At 50.8% G+C, this 20067-nt stretch overlaps 3 protein-coding genes and 1 long non-coding RNA gene across 18 annotated transcripts in view; 2 read left to right on the top strand and 2 right to left on the bottom strand.

Moving 5' to 3' along the window:
- Window positions 1-2785, top strand: part of BRPF1 (bromodomain and PHD finger containing 1) — a 15603-nt gene extending 12818 nt beyond the window's left edge. For 7 of the 10 annotated variants that reach the window (XM_072785240.1, XM_072785239.1, XM_072785238.1 and 4 more), the window contains 4 exons: window positions 373-509; window positions 612-730; window positions 1062-1216; window positions 1931-2785. In XM_072785240.1, the coding sequence (XP_072641341.1) occupies window positions 373-509; window positions 612-730; window positions 1062-1216; window positions 1931-2114 (595 nt within the window). In that variant the 3' untranslated portion in view covers window positions 2115-2785. Of the gene's footprint in view, window positions 1-372; window positions 731-1061; window positions 1217-1930 lie in introns of all 10 variants that reach the window. The other 3 variants (XM_072785232.1, XM_072785233.1, XM_072785231.1) reach the window with 1 other exon arrangement.
- The window catches only part of LOC140609886 (uncharacterized), a 25216-nt gene extending 20131 nt beyond the window's left edge, over window positions 1-5085 (bottom strand). The window contains exon 1 of one of the 2 annotated variants that reach the window (XR_012011599.1): window positions 3089-5085. This is a non-coding gene — a long non-coding RNA (uncharacterized lncRNA). The remainder of the gene's footprint in view (window positions 1-3088) is intronic. The other variant, XR_012011598.1, reaches the window with a different exon arrangement.
- On the top strand, window positions 4542-9829 carry OGG1 (8-oxoguanine DNA glycosylase). Of its 3 annotated transcripts, XR_012011597.1 has the most exons (8): window positions 4542-4854; window positions 5262-5509; window positions 6077-6256; window positions 7050-7107; window positions 7862-8043; window positions 8876-9026; window positions 9164-9213; window positions 9503-9829. XR_012011597.1 is itself a non-coding variant. In XM_072785255.1 (7 exons), the coding sequence occupies exons 1-7, from the start codon at window positions 4748-4750 to the stop codon at window positions 9587-9589; spliced, it is 1005 nt and encodes a 334-aa protein (XP_072641356.1). In that variant the 5' UTR covers window positions 4542-4747; the 3' UTR covers window positions 9590-9829. The 3 variants fall into 3 exon arrangements, 2 of the variants coding, with proteins under 2 accessions (XP_072641356.1, XP_072641357.1); XM_072785255.1 differs by lacking the exon at window positions 7050-7107; XM_072785256.1 differs by lacking the exons at window positions 7862-8043; window positions 8876-9026; window positions 9164-9213; window positions 9503-9829 and adding an exon at window positions 7264-7326.
- On the bottom strand, window positions 9765-20067 carry CAMK1 (calcium/calmodulin dependent protein kinase I). 3 transcript variants are annotated; one of them, XM_072785252.1, is made up of 12 exons: window positions 19914-20067; window positions 17698-17812; window positions 15902-16033; window positions 14603-14677; window positions 14379-14517; window positions 13455-13581; window positions 13285-13360; window positions 12476-12588; window positions 11803-11881; window positions 11619-11706; window positions 10153-10270; window positions 9765-10044 (listed from the first exon to the last, which is right to left on the bottom strand). In XM_072785252.1, exons 2-12 carry the CDS (start codon window positions 17778-17780, stop codon window positions 9962-9964), a joined length of 1113 nt encoding a protein of 370 aa, XP_072641353.1. In that variant the 5' UTR covers window positions 17781-17812; window positions 19914-20067; the 3' UTR covers window positions 9765-9961. The 3 variants fall into 3 exon arrangements, with proteins under 3 accessions (XP_072641353.1, XP_072641354.1, XP_072641355.1); XM_072785253.1 differs by having other exon boundaries at window positions 19918-19943; XM_072785254.1 differs by lacking the exon at window positions 17698-17812 and having other exon boundaries at window positions 19914-20010.

Here is a 20067-nt window from a genome sequence, read left to right as displayed (position 1 = left end):
ACTGATACCTTCGGGCCTGGATTTGGCCTGCAGACATATTTTATTTGGCCAGCATGATGTTTTTTAAAAAATTAATCTACTACTGCCACATAAAATTCCTAGTGCCTGTATTCTCTTTAAAAATCAGATCTGGCAAATCTAGCCAGTGCTGCCTTTAGACAGGGGGTGCACTCATCACCCCACTGCTAAATCCAGCCTGTGTCCATCACATTGCTGCCAACCCCCTGAGGACATCTGGGTTTGAAATTTTTCAAGTGGTCTCAATTTTCCAAAATTCTCAGAGCCTGGGAGTTTAAAGAGAGGACATCTACCATGCCATTACTCATTCTCCCCCCCGCCCCCCAAGCTGAGTTCTTACTGTCTTGTCCACAGCACAACGCCCTCAAAACAAGGCCGGGGCAAGCCCTCCTTCTCTCGGGGCACGTTCCCGGAAGATAGCAGTGAAGATACCTCAGGCACTGAGAATGAGGCCTACTCCGTGGGCACTGGCCGCGGCGTGGGCCACAGCAGTAAGTACCCTCATCCAAGGCCAGGGATGCTGGGGGCCCAGTGTCAAGGCCTTGCCAGCCCCCTGGCTGCTGATCCGCCCCCTCTCTCCCATTCCTGTGAAGTGGTAAGGAAGAGTCTGGGAAGGGGAGCTGGCTGGCTGTCAGAGGATGAGGACTCGCCCCTGGATGCTCTGGACCTGGTGTGGGCCAAATGCCGAGGATATCCATCATACCCAGCTCTGGTAGGCCTTCTCTTTTATCATCATACCCCTTGTCTCCCAACACTGGATCGTAGACACAGTTAGCAAACATTACTTACTCTCTGCTGAGCTGCAGAGAACAAGGGTCTTTGGCAGATAGACACTTAAGAGGTTCCCGGTTAGTTTTTCCTTGTCTCCCTTTTCCTTCTCTTTGCACCCTGGGGTCTGAAATAGTTCATCTTAAGCCAGGGGTCAGCTTTGCAGGCTAGTAACTTTGTGTCCTCACTTCAGAGATAGTCTCTCAGTTCTTAGGTAAAGTAAGCCATGCAGAAGAAGGGGACTGAACCAAACAAAGGTCTTATTACACCCTCAGATAATTGATCCAAAGATGCCCCGGGAAGGTATGTTCCACCATGGGGTTCCCATTCCTGTGCCCCCACTGGAGGTGCTGAAACTTGGGGAGCAGATGACCCAGGAAGCCCGAGAGCATCTCTACCTCGTCCTCTTCTTTGACAACAAGCGAACCTGGTAAGGGAGGAAGGGAGCATTTGGTATGACTCATAGCCACAGATGCAACCCTGGGTATAGGGGCAGGCTGCCAGGAAATTCCAGCAACAGACAGACTGGGCTATAACAAATCAGTGGGGGAGGGACTTAGATCTTTGAGCAAAAGGGTTGTGTTGAAAGAGTCTGAGAGACTTAGTGGGCAGCAGCTGACAAACAGCTGTAGCTAGAAGCCAAGGGGCCATTAGTGACTGTGACAAGTGTGCTCCCCACCCAGACTTAGGTGGCTTCTAGACTTAGTTTTCCCACCTCTGCCTCCATGGTGACAAAATGGGGATAAAACAGGCATAAACATTCACGTTCTGAGTCTCTCTTCTGTCACATGTACGTAATGTAGTGTTTTTATGTGTTGTCTACAGAGGATGTTTAATGTCAGTAAAGTCTGCCTGGAGCCAATGGGACAGGGTACCTATTTCAGGTTAGGTCACAGTTCCTCCTTTTTGCACTCATAAATACCCTATGGTTATCCTGTAGTGTGTCTTTTAACTGGGCTCTTTTCATCACTAGACTATAAGCAGTTCCTTGAGGGTAGGGACTGTTTCTCTCAGTCTCAGTAACCCTGCTGCCCACCAGAGCCAGGCCCAGAGTGGGTGCTCAAGAGGTGTTTTTGAAGGAGTGAAGGCTCATGCTTGTTGCTTTCCCAGAGATGACTTATGTGATCCTCACCTCGTCCTACAGGCAGTGGCTGCCGAGAACTAAGCTGGTTCCTCTGGGTGTGAACCAGGACCTCGACAAGGAAAAGATGCTGGAGGGCCGCAAATCCAACATCCGCAAGTCAGTGCAGATTGCCTACCACAGGGCTCTGCAGCACCGCAGCAAGGTGCAGGGCGAGCAGAGCAGTGAGACCAGTGATAGTGACTGATAATGCCCAGCACAGCCCAACCTACAGTGCCCTGCCACCGCTCTCCTCCCCCTTGGCTCACTGTCCTGGAGTGGCACCGGCCTCTGCACTGACTCATTCCTGGTCTTGGGGCCAGTCTCAGGGGAAGCTGGGTGGGGGAGGTCCCTCCCGCCCTGAGTGCAGCTGGACTGTACAGAACACTCCAAGGGCCCATGGTGGCTCTGCGTAAGGAGAGGGGAGGCGCCACTGGCTAGAAAGCTCCAGAGACCTCACAGCATTGTAGTGCAGGGTGGTGGGCCAAGGTTAGGACACTGCATAAAACAGGCCATCCCACCACATCTGCCTGCTCTGCTCGGTCCAGGAGAATCTGTAACTGCCTAGTGGCCTGAGGCCCCCTGCAGGTGGTGAGGTGAGCGGGCATCTGCCCAGCCTAGCCGTGGGATTGATGTCTGTCCAGCCCGGAAGAGGGGCACTAGGTGACCCCCTCCCCTGCTGTTGTAAATACTGTAATTAGCGGAGAATTTAAATTATTCTCATTTGTAACTGCGTTTCCGGGTCGCGCCAGAGTCATTTGGTACTAAAAAAGACTGGGGCCTGTCCCCACTTCCCTTTTTCCCATAGATTCCCCCACCTTTCAAACTGGTTTGTATTTATTTCAAAGGAAGAAAATATATTGATTCTTAGAAAATAAATGGTCTGTTTGGAATTCTTTGGTTCTTACCTTCTGCTAGGGCAAAGGGATAAAAAGGGAGGTTCAGTTCCCCAGGGATGGTAAATAATTGGGCTCAAGGGGTTGCTGTGCATGCTGCATTTGTAAGACAACAGCAAAGACAGTATGACACCTCTCATTTCCCAGGCATTGAGTGGCAGGCCTTGTTCTAAGCACTTTTAGGTACATAATTTCATGTAATCCTTGCCATGACTCTGGGGAGAACTAATAGTAGGGTGGTCATCTCCACAAAGACACTGAAGTTTAGAAAAATGAAGTAACTTGCCTAAATTCCCACAACTAGGAAGTCGAAGAGGTAGGATTTGAATTCATGTCTGTTTGTCTGCAAAGCTGGCTCTTTAACCAGTATGTGGAACTGCTGGAGGAGGAGTCTACCGCCCATCCCTTCGTGAACTTCAGATGCTCCAAGTCCTCTGCCAGTAGGATAGTCCAAGTGCTTCAGAGTCACTATAGCTGTGACCTTCCCCTGTTTAACTGGGGCCACAGCAGGCATGTAGAGGATTGCTCGTCATTCATTCCCAACCTTGGCACCCCCTTTACCGATTCAGTTATTGAAGGAATGCCTTCCAAGTGCTAGGCAGGCCTGGAGGGGAGAGCCACAGGAGGTAGCCGCCCCGGGCCTTGCAGCTGCTGGGGAGCGGAGCGTGTCGGATATGGAGAGCTGCTCGTGGTGCTCCCTACCAGGGGCTGTGGGTCGGACATCAGCTGCACACATCTTGTCCTGGAGTCTGCAGTCTACAGACCCAGGAACCCCAAACCACTGTGCTACGAGGTGAAAAGTGGCCCGGATGCAGCTCCTGTCTCCTAGCTCCTCGCTCACCATCTCCCTCCGCAAGGGAAGAAGTTACGTAACACATCTTTCCTCGGCCCAGGCAGCCAGCCCTGGACACCCGGCGAGGCAGAGGCTGCCTCCGGGCCACAGGCCCCACTGGGCAGGGAGGGGAGGATCGAGTACTGGTGAGGGAACGCCCGAGACCCGAGGGAGCGGCGGGGCGGCAGTCCGAGGGGCCCGGCCTCCTAGGAGCGGAGTCTGTGAGGAGGCCTGACGGCCGAGTCGAGGCTCCATGAGGCCTTCTGGAGGAGAGCGGCCCGGCCGGCCAGTGCGAAGACAGGATCCGCAGGTGACAGATGCTGTGGAGACGACTCACGGGGCCTCAGGGGCCTCGAGCCAAGTTCGGCTCCGATTCTCCGTCAAGAGGGCGAATCTCTGACTGGAGAGGCTCGGTAAGGAGAACGGCTTTCTGAGGACGGTGAGGGACAGGCTTTGGTTCCGCGGGCGGGCAAGCCCTGAGGAACTCCGGGGCCCTGAGATCAGGCCGTGAGGACTGGAGCCCGAGGGCGCATTCTGCGGCCGGTCCGCGGGGCGCGGGGATTGGACACCCTGGCGTGCCGAGCGCAGCCAGCCCCGGAGGAGAGGCCGACAGCGGGCCGCGAGCCCAGCGCGCGCCAACCGCTGCGGCGCCCCGGAGGGACCCGCCCACCCGCCGCCACACCCTATTCTCATTGGCGCCTCTTACTTCTCCGCGGATTGGCTACCTCGGGACCCAATAAGCCAGGCCTGAGTCCTACTTCCGGTGAGAGCGAGTCCGCCCCCTGCAGAAGCCGGAAGAGTGCGTTTGCTCGCGCTCCCTAAGTCGGCAGCTGGGAGCCCGGGGGGCGGGGCCCGGGGAGGATATATAAGGAGGAGGGGCGGAGGGGCGGGGCTCAGGAGGCCTTGAGGGGCGGGGCCTGCGGGGAGTGGAGGAATTAAATGAAGCTGGGCGGGCCTTACGTAAACTCAGTGGCAAGGGCTTGGTGGGCGAGGCCTTAAGGGGTCTGCCTGGGCGCGGTCTGTGGCCAAAGAACTCGGGTACCGAGTGGGCGGGGCGATTGTGAGGCGGAGCCTGGCGTGGAATGGTTCGCTCGCTCCCCGGTGCTGTGCAGCATGGGACATCGCACTCTATCCTCTTTCCCGGCCCTGTGGGCCTCCATCCCCTGTCCACGCTCAGAGCTGCGCCTGGACCTGGTTCTGGCCTCCGGACAGTCCTTCCGGTGAGTGACCCCGACTCCGGGCCCCTCGACACTGTAGGTCTGGAGTAAAGGATGAGGGTGATGGAGGAAACCTCAGGGTACAGAAGAGGAAACTGTGGCACGGGTAGTGAGCCTGTTTACTTACCTCCTTTACAAAGTGGAGGTAAAAAGCCAGTGCAGGGACGCCTGAGTAGCTGAGTCGATTAACCATCCGACTCTTGATCTCTACTCAAGTCTTGATCTCAGGGTCGTGAGTTCAAGCTCAGCATTGGGCTCCATGCCCAGCGTGGAGCCTACATTATTTAAAAAAAAAAAAAAAAAAAAAAAGCCAGTGCAGTGTTCTGAGGAGTTATGGTAGGGTGGGAGGGCCCCAAAGAGTGCAAGAAGGAAAACTGAGTGCCAAGGCTGCTGTGTGCCTGGGGGCTCAGGTGGAGGGAGCAAGACCCTGCACACTGGACTGGCGTGCTGGCGAACCGGGTATGGACATTGACCCAGACTGAGGAGAAGCTCTACTGTACTGTGTACCGAGACGACAACGGATGGGTTGGCAGACCCACACCAGAAGAGCTAAAGACTGTGCACCAGTACTTCCAGCTGGATGTCAGCCTGGCTCAACTATATCACCATTGGAGTTCTGCAGACCCCCACTTCCAAGAGGTTTCACAGAAATTCCAAGGTGAATTCAAGGATTGGGGCAGGGATTGGAGTTCTTGTAATTTGATTAAATTTACAGTTTCACCGTCTGTAAAATGGGTATTATACCCACCTCATAAAATTTTATGAGGATTAAACGAGCTAATACGTCTAAAGTTTCGCTTAGAATAGGGCCTGACACATAGTAATTATTATTACTATTATTATTGTTCTGCTGATTACCAGAATGTACTGACAGGATAGTGAACCAAATCCTGGCTGTGTGATCTGGGGCAGGTGACGTCATTCATTCTGTAAATATTTATAGAACATCTGCTATGTGATTGGGAATATATCAGTGAACAAAACAGACACAAATCCCCATCCTCATAGTGTTTACATTGTGGTTTCTATGTCTGTGGAATGTAATGATAGCCCAGACCTCACCGATGCCATGAGGAATGAGAACTCTGGTATTGCCTTCTCTGACATCTCAGTCCCTCATTCCCCAGGGATCCTTCTAGATCTTTGGTGCCCAGGATCTGAGGGTGGAAAGAGGCCACTTCTGACAGTAGGTCTGTATCCTATCCCCTACCTTTCTGGTCCCCAGGTGTGCGACTCCTGCAACAGGACCCCATTGAGTGCCTCTTCTCCTTCATCTGTTCCTCCAACAACAACATTGCTCGCATCACTGGCATGGTAGAACGGCTCTGCCAGGCCTTCGGACCTCGGCTCATCCAGCTTGATGATGTCACCTACCATGGCTTCCCCAGCCTGCAGGCCCTGGCTGGTGAGTAGATGGGTCCCTCAGACCCTCCAGTAGCATTCAAGGTCTCTTCAGTTCTTCCCTGGACCATCTCCCATCTCAAAGCTTCCTGCCCTCCCACTGTCCTCCAGAACCACCTTGCCTGGTCTGATCAGCCTCACCTCATCCTCCCCATATGTCCCTGAAATGTCAACACCTCGCCAGTCTTTGCTTCATACCCCAGGAGTTCAATGCTTCGTCAAAAAAACCAACTGTATATGGTATACAGTACTTTGGGGTTAAGAGCACTCATTCTGGAGAAGACTGCCTAGGTCTGTCTGAATTCTTGGCGTCTAACTATATGATCTTGAGCACATTATTTAGTCTCTCTGTGTCAGTTTCTTCATCTGTGGAACAGGATAATAATGACACCTACCTATCAGTTGCCACAAGGGTGAAGTAAAGAAATACACATCCTGCACCTAGGGCAGTGTTTGACATCCAGGAATTATGCAAAAAATTTAAGTTGCTATCTCTACAGTGAACCCAACAATTTTGCATTCAAGAACATAAGTGTTCTTCATAGCAGCTCTGTAAGGCGAGTATTTTACAGAGGCAAGTATATCAGTTGGCAGATGTGAGAATAAAGCTAGGAGAAGTGCTTAGGGACCACACAGCAAGGAGATACGCCACCTAGAGAAAAGAAAATGTTTTTGGTACTTAGAAACCCAGTCTTGGGGGGAAAAAATAGAAACCCAGTCATGGGCCTCAGCCCCCAGTTTAGTAGTTATAAGACCAAAAGAATTGATTTACCTATTCAAGCTTCTCTTGTTTGTAGGATGGGAATAATCCTTTCTATCCAGAAGGATTTGAGTGGTGACCAAAGCAGTCATGAGGTAGGGTACTCTAATGGTCTAAGAGCAGGGGCTTTGGTTTCCCAGACCTGGGTGCAAGATCCCATGTCCTTTCTTGAGCAAGTTATTTTTTTTTCTAAGTTATTATTTATTTATTTATTTAAAAAATTTTTTAAAAGATTTTATTTATTTGAGCAGGAGAGAGAGCAAACACAAGCAGGGGGGAGAGAGAGAGAGAGAGAGAAAGAGAAGCAGACTCCCTGCTGAGCAGGGAACCCCACGATCCCAGGACCCCAAGACCATGGCCTGAGCAGAAGGCAAATGCTCAACCGACTGAGCCACCCAGATACCCCTCTTGAACAAGTTATTAACCTAAATAACGGTATTGTTATCAGGGTCCTTGAAAAAAGCGTGATAATATACCTAAAGCACTTTGCCAGCACAAGATACCCAGCACTTGATAATAGAAGCTATCATTGTTATTATGGTTATTATTTGAGATTATGGGCGTGAATGTACTTTAGAAAGTTCCTCCAGGGCAGCGTGTCCTTCTCAGTCCCTCTTCTAGTACCCAAAACTGGGTGGTAGGTGCTCAGAAAACATTTGTAGAGGGGCAGAACCCAAGTTTGAACCCTTTCCTTTGCACATGTAAGTGTCCTGGGGCCTCCCAGGGGGCGATGAGGTGGGAGAGGGGTGCTTAGGAAAAGCATTCCTGTGGGGAAGAGGGTTCACACACTAGCTGGAAGATAGGAAGTATTTGAAGATGCCTGAATCCTACCCTCTGTACCCCCAACAGGGCCAGAAGTAGAGGCTCAGCTCAGGAAGCTGGGCCTGGGGTACCGTGCCCGCTACGTGAGTGCCAGTGCCCGAGCCATCCTAGAAGAACAGGGCGGGCTGCCCTGGCTGCAGCAGCTGCGCAAGGCCCCCTACGAGGAGGCCCACAAGGCCCTGTGCACCTTGCCCGGGGTGGGCACCAAGGTGAGGTCCCAGGGGGATAGAAGCTACCCTTATCACCCATGCAGAGAGCAGCAGAGGAGATAAGGCAGGCCTGAGAGCTGGTACATGCTGGGCTTCTGGAGGCAGAGCAAGAAGAGAAAGGATATGAGCAGGTGTTTTACTAGAGAAAATGCAAATTTCAGAAAGAGTATAGAGAACATTGTCCCGTGAGTGTATTTTTTAAAAAGGTCATTTGTTCAGGTGCACATATACACTGGTATATTTATACAGAAATTTCCAGAAGGAATCCTAGGAAACTTAATACTGGTTACCTTTGGGAAGACAAATGGAAAGATGTTTCCCCTTTTCATGTTCTTATCTTGAAATTACCTGTACTTATAAGAGTTTTTGTTTAGTATCAACAAGGTTTGCTAGCAGTAAGATGATTGGGAATTGGCCATTTATTTCCTTCTTTATACTTCTCTGTAGTTTAAAAAATGAATTTTTGTTTAAAAAACTTTTTTTAATAGACTCTGAACTTCAGCCTAACAGTAAATCTGGGTTCTACCTCTTCCTGGCCATGTAACCTTGGCCAAGTCCCTTCGCCTTTCTGAACCTCCATTTTCTTGTTTGTAGAATGGATATAGTACTGTCTTCTTTCAGGTTATGATGAGAACCTGGCCCACGTAGATGTTCACGCAGTAGAACTCTCATCATAGCTATTTTAAAGCTATTACAAGAGGGTATATATTGATGTAGAATATAAAATAATAGTAACCTCAGAGTGGAGAAGGAAACAGCTTTGGGACCAGAAGCAGGATACTGGCCGGATCCTATCATTCCTCCTCCGTGGCTCACTCTTTTTCTCTCAAAGGTGGCTGACTGCATCTGCTTGATGGCCCTAGACAAGCCCCAGGCCGTGCCCGTGGATGTCCACGTGTGGCAGATTGCCCAGCGTGACTATAGCTGGCACCCCAGCACATCCCAGGCCAAGGGTCCAAGCCCCCAGACTAACAAGGAACTGGGTAAGGAGAGAGTGGGATGCTGGGGCTGGTAGTGGGTTGAGGTGGTAAAAAGTTTTCACACCTCTCCACAAAATCCCACTCCTGTGGACTGGGAATAGGAGGGCCAGTTAATTTTGCCTTATCACTTTCTGGTGTAGGAAACTTTTTCCGGAGTCTGTGGGGACCTTATGCTGGCTGGGCCCAAGCAGTAAGTATACTGAAGCTTCTGCTCCTCCTCCTCCTCCTCCTCTTCATCTGGCCCAGACTCCTTAGGACTCCTCCCCCTCAGCCCTGACTTAGTCCACTCCTCCACCACCACCACTATTCCAGGTGGTCCTACAGGACTCTTCACCCATCCCAGCCCTGACTCTAGTGGACGCTCCTTGCCCCAACCCTGCTCCCCCTGAAGTCTTGTACCTCTCCACACTGCCACCAGCCCTACCAGCTCTGACCCCGTATACCCTGACCTCACACATTATCCATTCCTCTGCCCCCAGGTCCTGTTCAGTGCTGACCTGCGCCAACCCCACCGAGCTCAGGAGCCATCAGCAAAGCGCAGGAGATCTACAGACCTAGAAAGCTAGGTGGGGGACACTGGACAAAGGGATTTCCCCAAGTACCTTTCCCAACTTCCCTCTGCCATCCAGCCTCTTGCTGGGAAGGGAGCTTCCTGCAACTACCTCAGAGGCCGGGTCCACTCAAATGAAGCAGTTTGCACAGCAATGTGGGGTGAGGATTATCTGGGGAGACGGTGCTACCTATGTTTTTATCTCTTCCCTTTATTACAAGAAAGAACAATAAAATAGAAACATTTGTATGGAAAATGCAGTGGAGGAGTGATAGGGAAAGGGGTGGGGAGGCAGTGGAGCAGGGTAACTCTCCAATTTGGGGAGGGAAGGGGAGCAGGCTGCCCCAACCGCTCCCACACAAAGGGGTCGGACCCTGAATCTAGGGCCCTAGAACTTCGGGGGCAGCGTAGGGGACAGTTCTGGGCCCGGCTCCACGCAGCCATCTCGACAGCAGCAGCCAGCCGCTGGCCCTACATGGGGAGAGAGAACAGAGTTGGCTGCAGGAGCAGACCCTCCACTCCAGCCTGGATGCCTCTTCAGGGACCACTTATGCCCTTCCACAGAGCACTGGTCCTCACCCCCAGCTGCTGGCGTCAGCAGCTCCCCGTGGCTTGCCGTCGGTCCCTGCCCCTCCTGACTGGTGCCCAGCTGGAGCTTCCTCATATGCCGCACCACGGCCGTGGCATTGAAAGCTTGCTGTGGGGAGAAGGAGAAGGGACTTTTGAGAGTGGGAGATCATGTGACAGGTCTACTGGGGGATTCTTACAGTGGTTTTATTATTTTCATTCAGGTGTTATTGGTTGATCCCCTAAGACTTCCCTGAAACCACTACCAGGCTTTATTAAATGACATACAGCCATATTATATATTCATACAAACATATATGCATATATGTAAGATGGGTATATATATATGAACAAGTATATATAGCCCTTTATGTATAATTGATTCATATTCACATCATTGCAAACCCTTAATACAACATTATATGTCAGGCACTGTTCTAAGCACTTTATTTAGCAATTCATTTAATCTTCACAGAGGTCTTTGAGGTAGGCAATGTTAGTGTCACCATTGCCATAGGAGAAAACTGAGGCACAGAGAGGCTAAATTACTTGCCCAGATGTGTGTGTATCATTTTCTCTTCAACATATCCACAGAGGTGTCCTGCATATCCCTCAAAACCAAAATCATCACCCCCCCCTAAGTATGTGCCCCTGGAATCCCCATCTCAGTGATAATACCACCATTCACCATTTCCCTAACCAAGATATTAGGCCACCCCTTGATCGCCTCTCTCTGCCAATGTCTCTTCTACCATCACTTCTTGTCATTTCTACATCCTAAAGGACTCCTGAGCCATCTGCTATTCTCTGGTCTAAGCCCTCCCCATCTGCCCACATCTCTACCATAGCCTCAGAAGGGGTCTCCCAGCCTTAAGTCCATGCCTCCCTCTGCACTGTGAGAGCCCTTTCTGGAAGGTAGATTACTGCTGAAAATCCTTCTGGGGCTCCCCCATTATCTTCAGGACTGAGTCCGTTCTCCACTGTGGCACTTGAGGCCTCTACCTGCATTTCCAGTCTGGGCTCCTGCCCTGTAGCCCCTCCAGTCCATCCAGGCTTACTGAACATTTGCACTTTCCTGAGTGGCCACACTCTTTCTCTTGCCCCTGACCTTCTGCATACCAGTTCCCTATGCCTCAGACATGATTCTGCTGTACCTGGCTAATTCCCACTCAGCTGTCAGGTCGAATAGGTCTGTCAGGCCATCAGCAACCCTACATCCATCCCTTCCAGGACCTCATAGATTAGAGTAGATGTCTATAAGAATTATACTGTTCTCCCTCTAGATTTGGACTGTCACTGGGGTAGAGTAGGTGTCAGGGAGTGTTGAATGAATGAGTGAACGAGATTCTTCAGTAAGCATCCCTGAGCAGTTACTGTGTGCTTGACTTGATGATAGGTGCTGTGGGGGCTGAGGTCTGGAGTGGGGTGGGGAGGAGGCCTGAGGATGCTGAGACCCAAGACTAGGGATGTGGGCTCACCTTCCACTTGCTCTTGGCAAAGTTCTTCTTGATCTGCTCACTCACGGACTGGTGAATATTCTTATCCAGAGCCGTATCTCCTGCAATCCTAGGATGGGGGTGTGTGGAGGGTTGTCTGTGAAGGCAGAAACAGGCTTGAGGGCCCCAGACCCCACCCCAGCTTGCAGCTTGTGGGAGCTCTCACCACGGGTGCTGCAAGGCCTGTTCACAGGTGAACCTCTTCTCTGGATCCTTCTCCATCAAGTGCCGGATGAAGTCTTTGGCTAAACCCCCAAGACAAAAGCAAAAACAGAAACAGCATGGTGGTGCCTGTGGACACCCCCAAAGACAAAACCCACCCCCTCAGGTCTGGCCTGGCACTTAAGCAAGACGAGAGGCCAGATTTGTCCATGCACACCCGATCCCACCTGTACTCTTTCTCTAAGCCCTCTGCCCACCCCAGCCTTCCAGCTCTCTCCGTTTTCCCTTATGAAAAACTTGTTCTTAAAGAAGATTCTACTCAGTGCATTCACACTGATGTTTAAGTGCCTGATAATGGCTTCACGGGTTTGCCTCCTAATAGGAGGCACAAAAGGACAGATGAAAACCTTTATGGCAGTGTTTCAGGCATTAAGAAGTCCACAGGTGAGGTATTTTCAAAAATCCTATTTTTGAAGGCTGAATGAATGCATGCCTACAAGCTTCTCAGACTGGAGGCCAGGCAGAGGGAAGCACCTGGGGTGGGATGTCTAGTCTCAAAGACAGCTCTTAGTTTGGGGCTGGGGAATGTGACCAAGGCAAGCAGTGAAGAGACCCCAAAGCAGCTGAGAAAGGCACCAGAGGTAGGGCCCAGGGGAAGAAGGCAAAGCCTCAAATACCAGAATCAGAGATGTCGTCCCAGTAAGGAGAGTCAAATTCGTACTCGGCCTTCAAAATCTGTTCAAAGAGTTTGGCATCATTCTCGTCATAGAAGGGGGGGTAACCGCAGAGCCTGGGCAGGGAGAAACTCATCCTCATATCCACTTTCAGGGCACCCATTGGCTCCAGGATGGAGCTTTGGGGCGATCTTGGGTCAAGTAGCACCCATAGGAAGGAGGTCCCCCTTTTACAAAGAGGGGAAATGGAAATCTGACCCTCTCTGATTTTTTCATCCCTGTCCAGCTACACTGGCATTTCTGTTCCTCAATTTGCTACCATCTTTCCTTCCTCGGGGCCTTTGCACTTGTTCTTCCTTCTGCCTAAACCATTCTTCCCCCACACCTTGAATGTCTGACTCCCTCACTTCATTCAGGATGCTATTCCAATGTTGCCTCCTAAGAAAGGACTTTCCTGACCTTCTTATCTAAAATGGCATCCATCCCCATCTCCCTACCCTGTTTGATTTTTCTTCGTAGTATTCTACTACCTAGCATTACTTTATAGATTTATTTACTTGTTTATTGTCTATCTCCCCTACTAGTGGTTTTGCTCCCTAAGGGCAGGCACTTTGTTTTGTTCTTTGCTAAATCCTCAGTGCTTAGCACAGTGCCAGAAACAGTATGAATTGAATGAAGTAAGCTTAAGCCATTAATGGGTAGATATAAACATAGATGGCAGGAAGGAAGAAATAGAGAGGAGGAAGAAAGCAAAGTAGGGGAGAAGAGAACGTTGGAGCCACACACGCCCCAATGGCCAAGCCCCCACTCACAGAATGTAGGCGATGACCCCAATGGACCAACAATCTACTGCCTTGCTGTAGGGCTTCTGGGCCAGGACCTCAGGGGCTATGGAGGGAAAGGCAAATAGTGGTGACAAATCTCTGCCCTGCAGCTCCCCATTCCTCCCCTACCCATGGCCCTAGCCCAGGGTGCTCCATACCCACATATCCTGGGGTTCCACAGGCTGTGGAGAGCACACTGCCAGGGTCCTCCATCTTGGAGAGGCCAAAGTCAGAGATCATGATCTTGGAGTCTTCATCCAGGCTATAGTACAACAGATTCTCTGGCTTGGAAGGTGGAGGGTAAAGAAGAGGCAGAGATGGCCAGAGGCTGGCAGGACCTTCTGCCTCCCCTAGCACCCCTCAGAAACTGAGCCTCCCAAAGCCACTGTGGCTTCATGGCTGCCATCTTGGTTGAAGGCACAAGAAACTCAAGTTCTCAAGGAGGTTAAAAGTACCAGAAAGGACAAGGGCCTCCAGAATGTGAGAGGGAATTTTCTATAAACTTCAGGTTTGTATTGTGAAACCCTAAAAAATTGTTGAGCACCTACTGTGTGCCAGCATTCTTACCCCATCCCTGTCAGGCCAGTCTGAATAATCCCACTTTACAGATGAGGAAAACAGATGCCTTTCGAGGCAAAGTGACTTGCCTAAGAAACTACAATTAGGGAGTAGCATGGACAGAATTCCAGCCCAGAACTATCTCACCCAGCCCCCTTCTAGACCTAAGGAGATGTACTACAAAATGTGAACCCATCCTAGTCACTGAGGTATAGGACTTCAGGTGTTTCTGGCTTCTTTATGTTTTTCTGTCCCCTTCAAGTTTTCTAAAAAGAGCAAGGGGGACTTTTATTAGCAGAAAAAGATCTAGACATTATTGGATAAAATATCAGCACCATTCACCTTTGTATCCATTTGAGTGTCCAAACTAGAATGGGCAGAGGCAGTTTAGGCTTTACAGGTACACTTTGCAGATGGGAAGCCAAGGCTCGGGGAGGGGATAAGAGTTGCCCCAGGCTGCACAGTGAGGGGTTTGTGGAGGCCCCGTCTGGCACCCCAGCTCACCACACACTTTCACACCCCACCTTGAGGTCTCGGTGTACGATGCCAAGGTCGTGCAGGTACTTGACAGCATCCAGCACCTGGAAGATGAGGCGACTGGCATCCCGCTCTGTGTAGAAGCCTTTCTCTACGATGCGGTCAAACAGCTCCCCACCAGATACCCTGCAGCCGGGGACACGACACTCTGGCCACAGAGGGTAGGGAGGGGTGGCAGGGAGAGGTGTGAGCAAGGGGTGAGGCCACTCACAGCTGCATGATGAGGTAGAGATGGCCCCCACTCTCATAGATGTCATCCAGGGCTACAATGTTGGGGTGCTTGATCCTGAAAGGAGAAATGAGGTAGTTCAGAGCTGAGGGCAGCCATCTTCCTATGCTCACCTCGAAGAACCACCAATGCAATGCCCTGGCCGGGCAGGACAAACCAGAGCTCTGAGTCCCAAAAGGTAAACCTGATTTACCATAATTTATTATGATGTAATGGAAGGTAGGAGCGAACAGAAATAAATAAAAACAGTGGGCTCTGGCATCGGACAGACCTGGGTCTCACCTGCCTCTACTGTGCTATTTGGGGGCAAATCTTTTTTACCTCACAGCACTGATCAATATATGATTTTAAAATATTCCTGTGTTTATAAATTGGTCAGCCTCTGCCACCGGAACGCCAACTCCAGGATACCAGGAGCTTTATCTTACCACTGTTCCTCCTACACCTGGTGTAGAGTAAGTGCTCACTTATTCATTGAGTATTAAGCTTCAGTTTCCTCATCTGTAATATGAAGCCAATGATAGTACTTCCCTCAGACAGTTGGAGTGAGAATCATGTGAGAAAATGCAGGTAAGAATCTCAGCACAATGTCTAACACACAATGAATGCTTGATAAATGAACCAAAGATGGTGACTGAGCTTGTTGGAAGGCATGGCTCTGCCACAAAGTTGCTGTGTGACCTTGGGCAAATCCCTTTCCCTCTCTGGGCCTCAGTCCCCCTCCTCCACCCAATAGTGGAAATGACCATTTCATCCCTGCCCAGGGTAGTTAGAAAGTTCAGTGAAGAAGATGCAAGTGAAGCTTCTCTATAGCTTCTCTTCCAGTGAGGGCAGCAGGTTTCACATCAGTATGAGCAAATCATAGACCAGTTGGTTACTGATTTAGTCAGGGGGTCATGAGACAGGCATTTTTTAACTTCCTGAGTGGCTTCAATATATAGGGGGAACTTGAGGTAGGTCTACAATAGCACCAGTTGAGATACATTGCTCTGAGCCACATTCAAGGACTGACTTTTAGATCTGACTGAACAGATTAAACCACTGTAAATAAGCAGTGGCATTTCAATCACATCTGTCATGTTAGCTGTTGCACCAGACACATGAAATAAAGAAATCTCTAATGCACTCCACAACCCTACCAGGTAGAGATTATTACCCCACTTTGTAAGTGAGCAATTTGAGGCTCACAGGTTAAACCCTTTGCCCAAAGCAGAGGTGGGAAGAGAATGGGAGGAGTCAAGGCAGGGTCAACCCAGGCCAGACACACTGTGGCCCACGCACTTGTGCAGGACAGCGATCTCATTCTCCATGCTGCCCTCCTTGCCCTCCAGAGCCTTCTTGGCGATGCATTTGATGGCCACCAGCTTGTGAGTTCTCTTATCTTCTGCCAAGATTACCTCTGAGAAGGCCCCCCTGCAGAGAGAAGGGATTCATGAGGAGGGGAACTGGAACCTTAGCTTCCCTTCAGCCCCTCCTCCATACCCCTATGGGTTAGGTGACCACTTGTGAACCAAGGATGTGGGATGAGCCTCCCTCCATCACTCTTCCAAACCCTGGTCCTTGAGGTGGTCACATGACCCAGGTCTGGCCAATCAGAGTAGTCTATCCCTGGGGACAGTAACTGGGTCCTGCACAAGCCATTGGCACTTTGAGAATGAGCTGCTCTTTCTTCCCAAGCTGGTAAGATGCGAGTCTGGAGCTAATAGTGGTTCTCTTTGCCACCACTTGAGAAAAGCCTGCTTGAGAATGAAGGTAACACAAAGGAAATCAGAGCTAAGAAATTCCTGATGACAATTTCCTGATAACATCATGTGAGCCCCTGGATCCAGCCATTCCTGAAGCTTATGCCCTGGGCTTTTTGATTTATGCATAATTGATTCATTTATTTTTCTGCTATAATCAATTTGAGTCATGGTTTATTTAATTTGAAGAACCATCAACTTTTTAGAAGTGTAGAATCTCAGGCCTCAAACCCAGACCCACTAAATCAGAATCTGCATTTTAACAAGATCCTCAGATAATTTGTACACTCACTGAAATTTGAGAAACAATATTTTGCAACAAGCTCTTAGAAAAGAACAAATTCATTTGCACTAAAGTTCACTATAAGGAAGATTTACTGGAGTATTCTTTCTAGGACTTTTTGCTTCCCTGGGAAAAGAGGAAGTCATATGCCAAAAGTATCTTTCATGCTGAAATCTCAATCATCAGAATAACTAGTGACTGTGGTAGCCTCATTGCTGGTTTCTAGTCTTGTCCCTCCACAATTTACCCTCCATGCTTTGGCCAGAGTGACCATTCTGGATTGCAAACCTGCCAAGATGTCTTAAATGTCTTCACATGGCTCTTGAGATAAAGTCCAACCTCCATAGCTTGGCTTTCAAGACCTGTTGTCTCCCCCCAGCCTCTTCTTATACTCTTCCCCCAGCCTCTGATTATGAGCTCTACCATTCTTTACCTCTTTCCACACATAACCTGCTTCTCAGACTTTGCTTATGCTCTTCCTTCCTTCCTTCTGCAGAAAGGGTTCCCCTAGGTAGAAGCCACCATTCTGGGCTCTACAGAGTCCTTATTCCTGACTTTAACGGGAGCACATAATAAACCCTGTTGCATTTTCCCTGGGTGTGTTCCCTGAACATGTTTAGGATCAACTGGAGGGGCAGAGATTAGGTTTGAGTTATTTCTGGATTCCCCCCACTGAGAAAAGAGCCATGCCCAGCTTCAGTTCCTAAACCTAGGCCAAGAACAGCTCTTGGCCAAAAGTTGGAAAAACTGGCTCCTTCATCCTCCTCTACTTTATTCTTTTCACAGGAACCCAGAGCTGCAGCCAAGAGCAGCCTCTGTTCCACCCACTGTCAGCCAGTAGTGAAAAGATGGGCTGGACCAGGCCATGGCAAGGCTACCATGGGACACGGACTATAGGAAACAGGAAGCAGTGATCAAGTGACCAGAGGAAGTACCACCCTGGACTCAGCCTCCCCAGGCAGCCAGGCCCAAGAGTGAGGACCTTCTCAAACCACACCCCAGTTCAGGGACAGCCTCACCCTCCACCCCCGCTTGCCTGCCCTGAGACTCACGTTCCCAGAACATCACGGAAGTCGTAAATGTCCCTAATGTCCTCCACCTGCTTCCAGCTGGGGCCGTCCACTGCCCCCGGCATGGCCCACTGCCCCCTGGCCACAGCCAGGGCTCCTGAGAAGAGGAATGGAGGGAAAAGACTCAATGGGGCCCAGCCTTCCATGTTGTAACTTAGGCAACTGAGGCCCCATTCAGTCATTCAGCCTGCATGTATTCATTCCTTGATTCATTCATTTGACAAAGTTATTCAGCAAATTCATACATTTACCAGTCATTTGTTCCACAAATCTGCATGCCTTGAAAATCCTTCAAGTGGCAGCAGAGTTCTTTTTTCAACACAGCCATTTGTTCATTCATTTATCCGGTTTATCTCCCAGTTTCTCCCTCTCCAAATCCAAACACTCAGAAGAAGGACACTGACCCCCAGGAAGACAGCAGAGAAGACCCTAGAGCAGCTGTAGAAGCCCACAGTCCTGGAGTGTCACCCTGTCCCAGAACCAGCAATGTCTCAGCCCCACCCTGGGAATTGCTGGGGTGTCTCCTCTCCTTCCTCTTTCTTCTCCCACCCAGACTCTCGGAAATCAGGTTTCCGGCAGCCTGGGCTTCCAGCAATATCTCAGCCACGTTTTTAAATAGCTCCTTCTACACTGTTACCATGGCAACAGCAGCCACAGCTGGAGCTCCCCAGGCCTCCCAATACCCCCTCTCCCTCCTGGCTCCCTGTTTGGGTCCCAGAAGCCTGAGAAATGGTACCACCCAGCCTGTCTCCTCCTGGCTTCTTCTGACCCTGATCTAGCCTGTACCATTTTCCACTGAGACCTCTGCTAGCTGGAGGCTGGGCATTCTCTCCCCATTTATCAGATGGAGAATGAGGAGACTGCAGTTGGTGATAGATAGGGACTGGGTCCATTGTTGCCCAAATGATGACTGGCTGGGGTCTAGCTAAGCTTGCTGAGGGCTTGTTAACCCCACTGTGATGTGGTCTCTCTTAGCTGGCCTTTCCAATAGGCAGCCAGACTAGAGCCCATTCAGAGCCCAGCATGCTGTTTGACCTCAAGGAAGGCACTTTCCCTTTCTGTTTCCTCTGTGGGAGAATGAGGGATGGTGTCCTGAGTAGAGTCAAGGTGTGAGATCCCACTCCTTGGATGGGACCTGGTTCCCAGGGGAGCCTGGCCACCCACCCATCCCAGGGTCAGAAACTTCTAGGAAAGGAGACATGATGATAAGCTCTAAAGGCAAAGTTTTAAAACCCACCTGGAGGCCTGGCAAATACAAGCCCTCATGGGTCCACAGACACACCACACCAAGCTCCACCCACACCCCTGAACCAAAATACCTGCCGTCAGGTTCAGTACATTCCATACCCAGACACCTCAACACCTGATCATACATGTACACCCAGACATCAGCACACATGTCCAAACACACACTCCCCCAGATATCCTCATACCCAAACATCCTTCCCCCAGTTCCCTCTTACACCCTCAAAACACATCTGCACATGCTTAGATGAGATCTCTCTCTCTTTCTCTTTCTCTCTCTCTCTCTCTCTCTCACACACACACACATCTACTCCTCATCTATGTACCGAACATCCCAGATTCACTCATACCTGACTTCATCCTGTTTCTGTACACCCGAGAAGCTCCTGTGCTCCAAATTGAACCCCAACTCCTTACACACCTAACTTCAAACATCCTCAGTACATGACCGTATAGCCTCAGCTCTTGAGCCAGATACCAGCATGCACAGCACCTTAGACACATCTGCAACAGAAACACTGATTCCCAGACATCCCCACCCATAAGGACACCTTTATACGGCAACTCCATATCTGAGCCGCCCTGCCTGTGCTAAGACATTAGCACACCCCAACACAGCCCCCACACATCTAGAGCTCCAAATGCCAAGTCCTTCCATATTCAGGCCCAGCTGAACCCAGGCGCACAGCACACACACAACACGCACACACACACACACCCTCCCCACCTTCCTCTAATACCCACTCAGTTCCCCACCGGCTGCCTGGCACCTGCTGGGCCTGGGGCTGAAGCTGGAGAGAAAGGCCCTGCCCTGCCCTACCCTGCCCATCCAGACTCCAGCCCGCCCCGGCACCCACTCCCACCCTTGGGGGAGGGTATCCAGGGACTGGGGAGACCTAGCCGCCCCTCCTGGGCGCCCCGGAGCATGGGCGGGATGGGTCCCGGGGCTGTACCTACGGCTGCCCCGCCGCGGGGCTGGCTGGGAGGCCCGAGGTGGCTGGCGCCGAGCTCTGGCTGCCGGTTGCCGCCCGCCGCCCGCCGCCGCTGCGCTCCTGGCTCGCCCGCCCGCTCTCTGGCTGGGGCTCGGCTCGGGCTCTGCTGGCCCCC

This window comes from Canis lupus, chromosome 19 (assembly GCF_048164855.1).
Source record: "Canis lupus baileyi chromosome 19, mCanLup2.hap1, whole genome shotgun sequence".
NCBI classification, from domain to species: domain Eukaryota; kingdom Metazoa; phylum Chordata; class Mammalia; order Carnivora; family Canidae; genus Canis; species Canis lupus.
The sequence above is the reverse complement of the archived record's forward strand: the minus strand, read 5'-3'. Positions and strand labels throughout refer to the sequence as shown.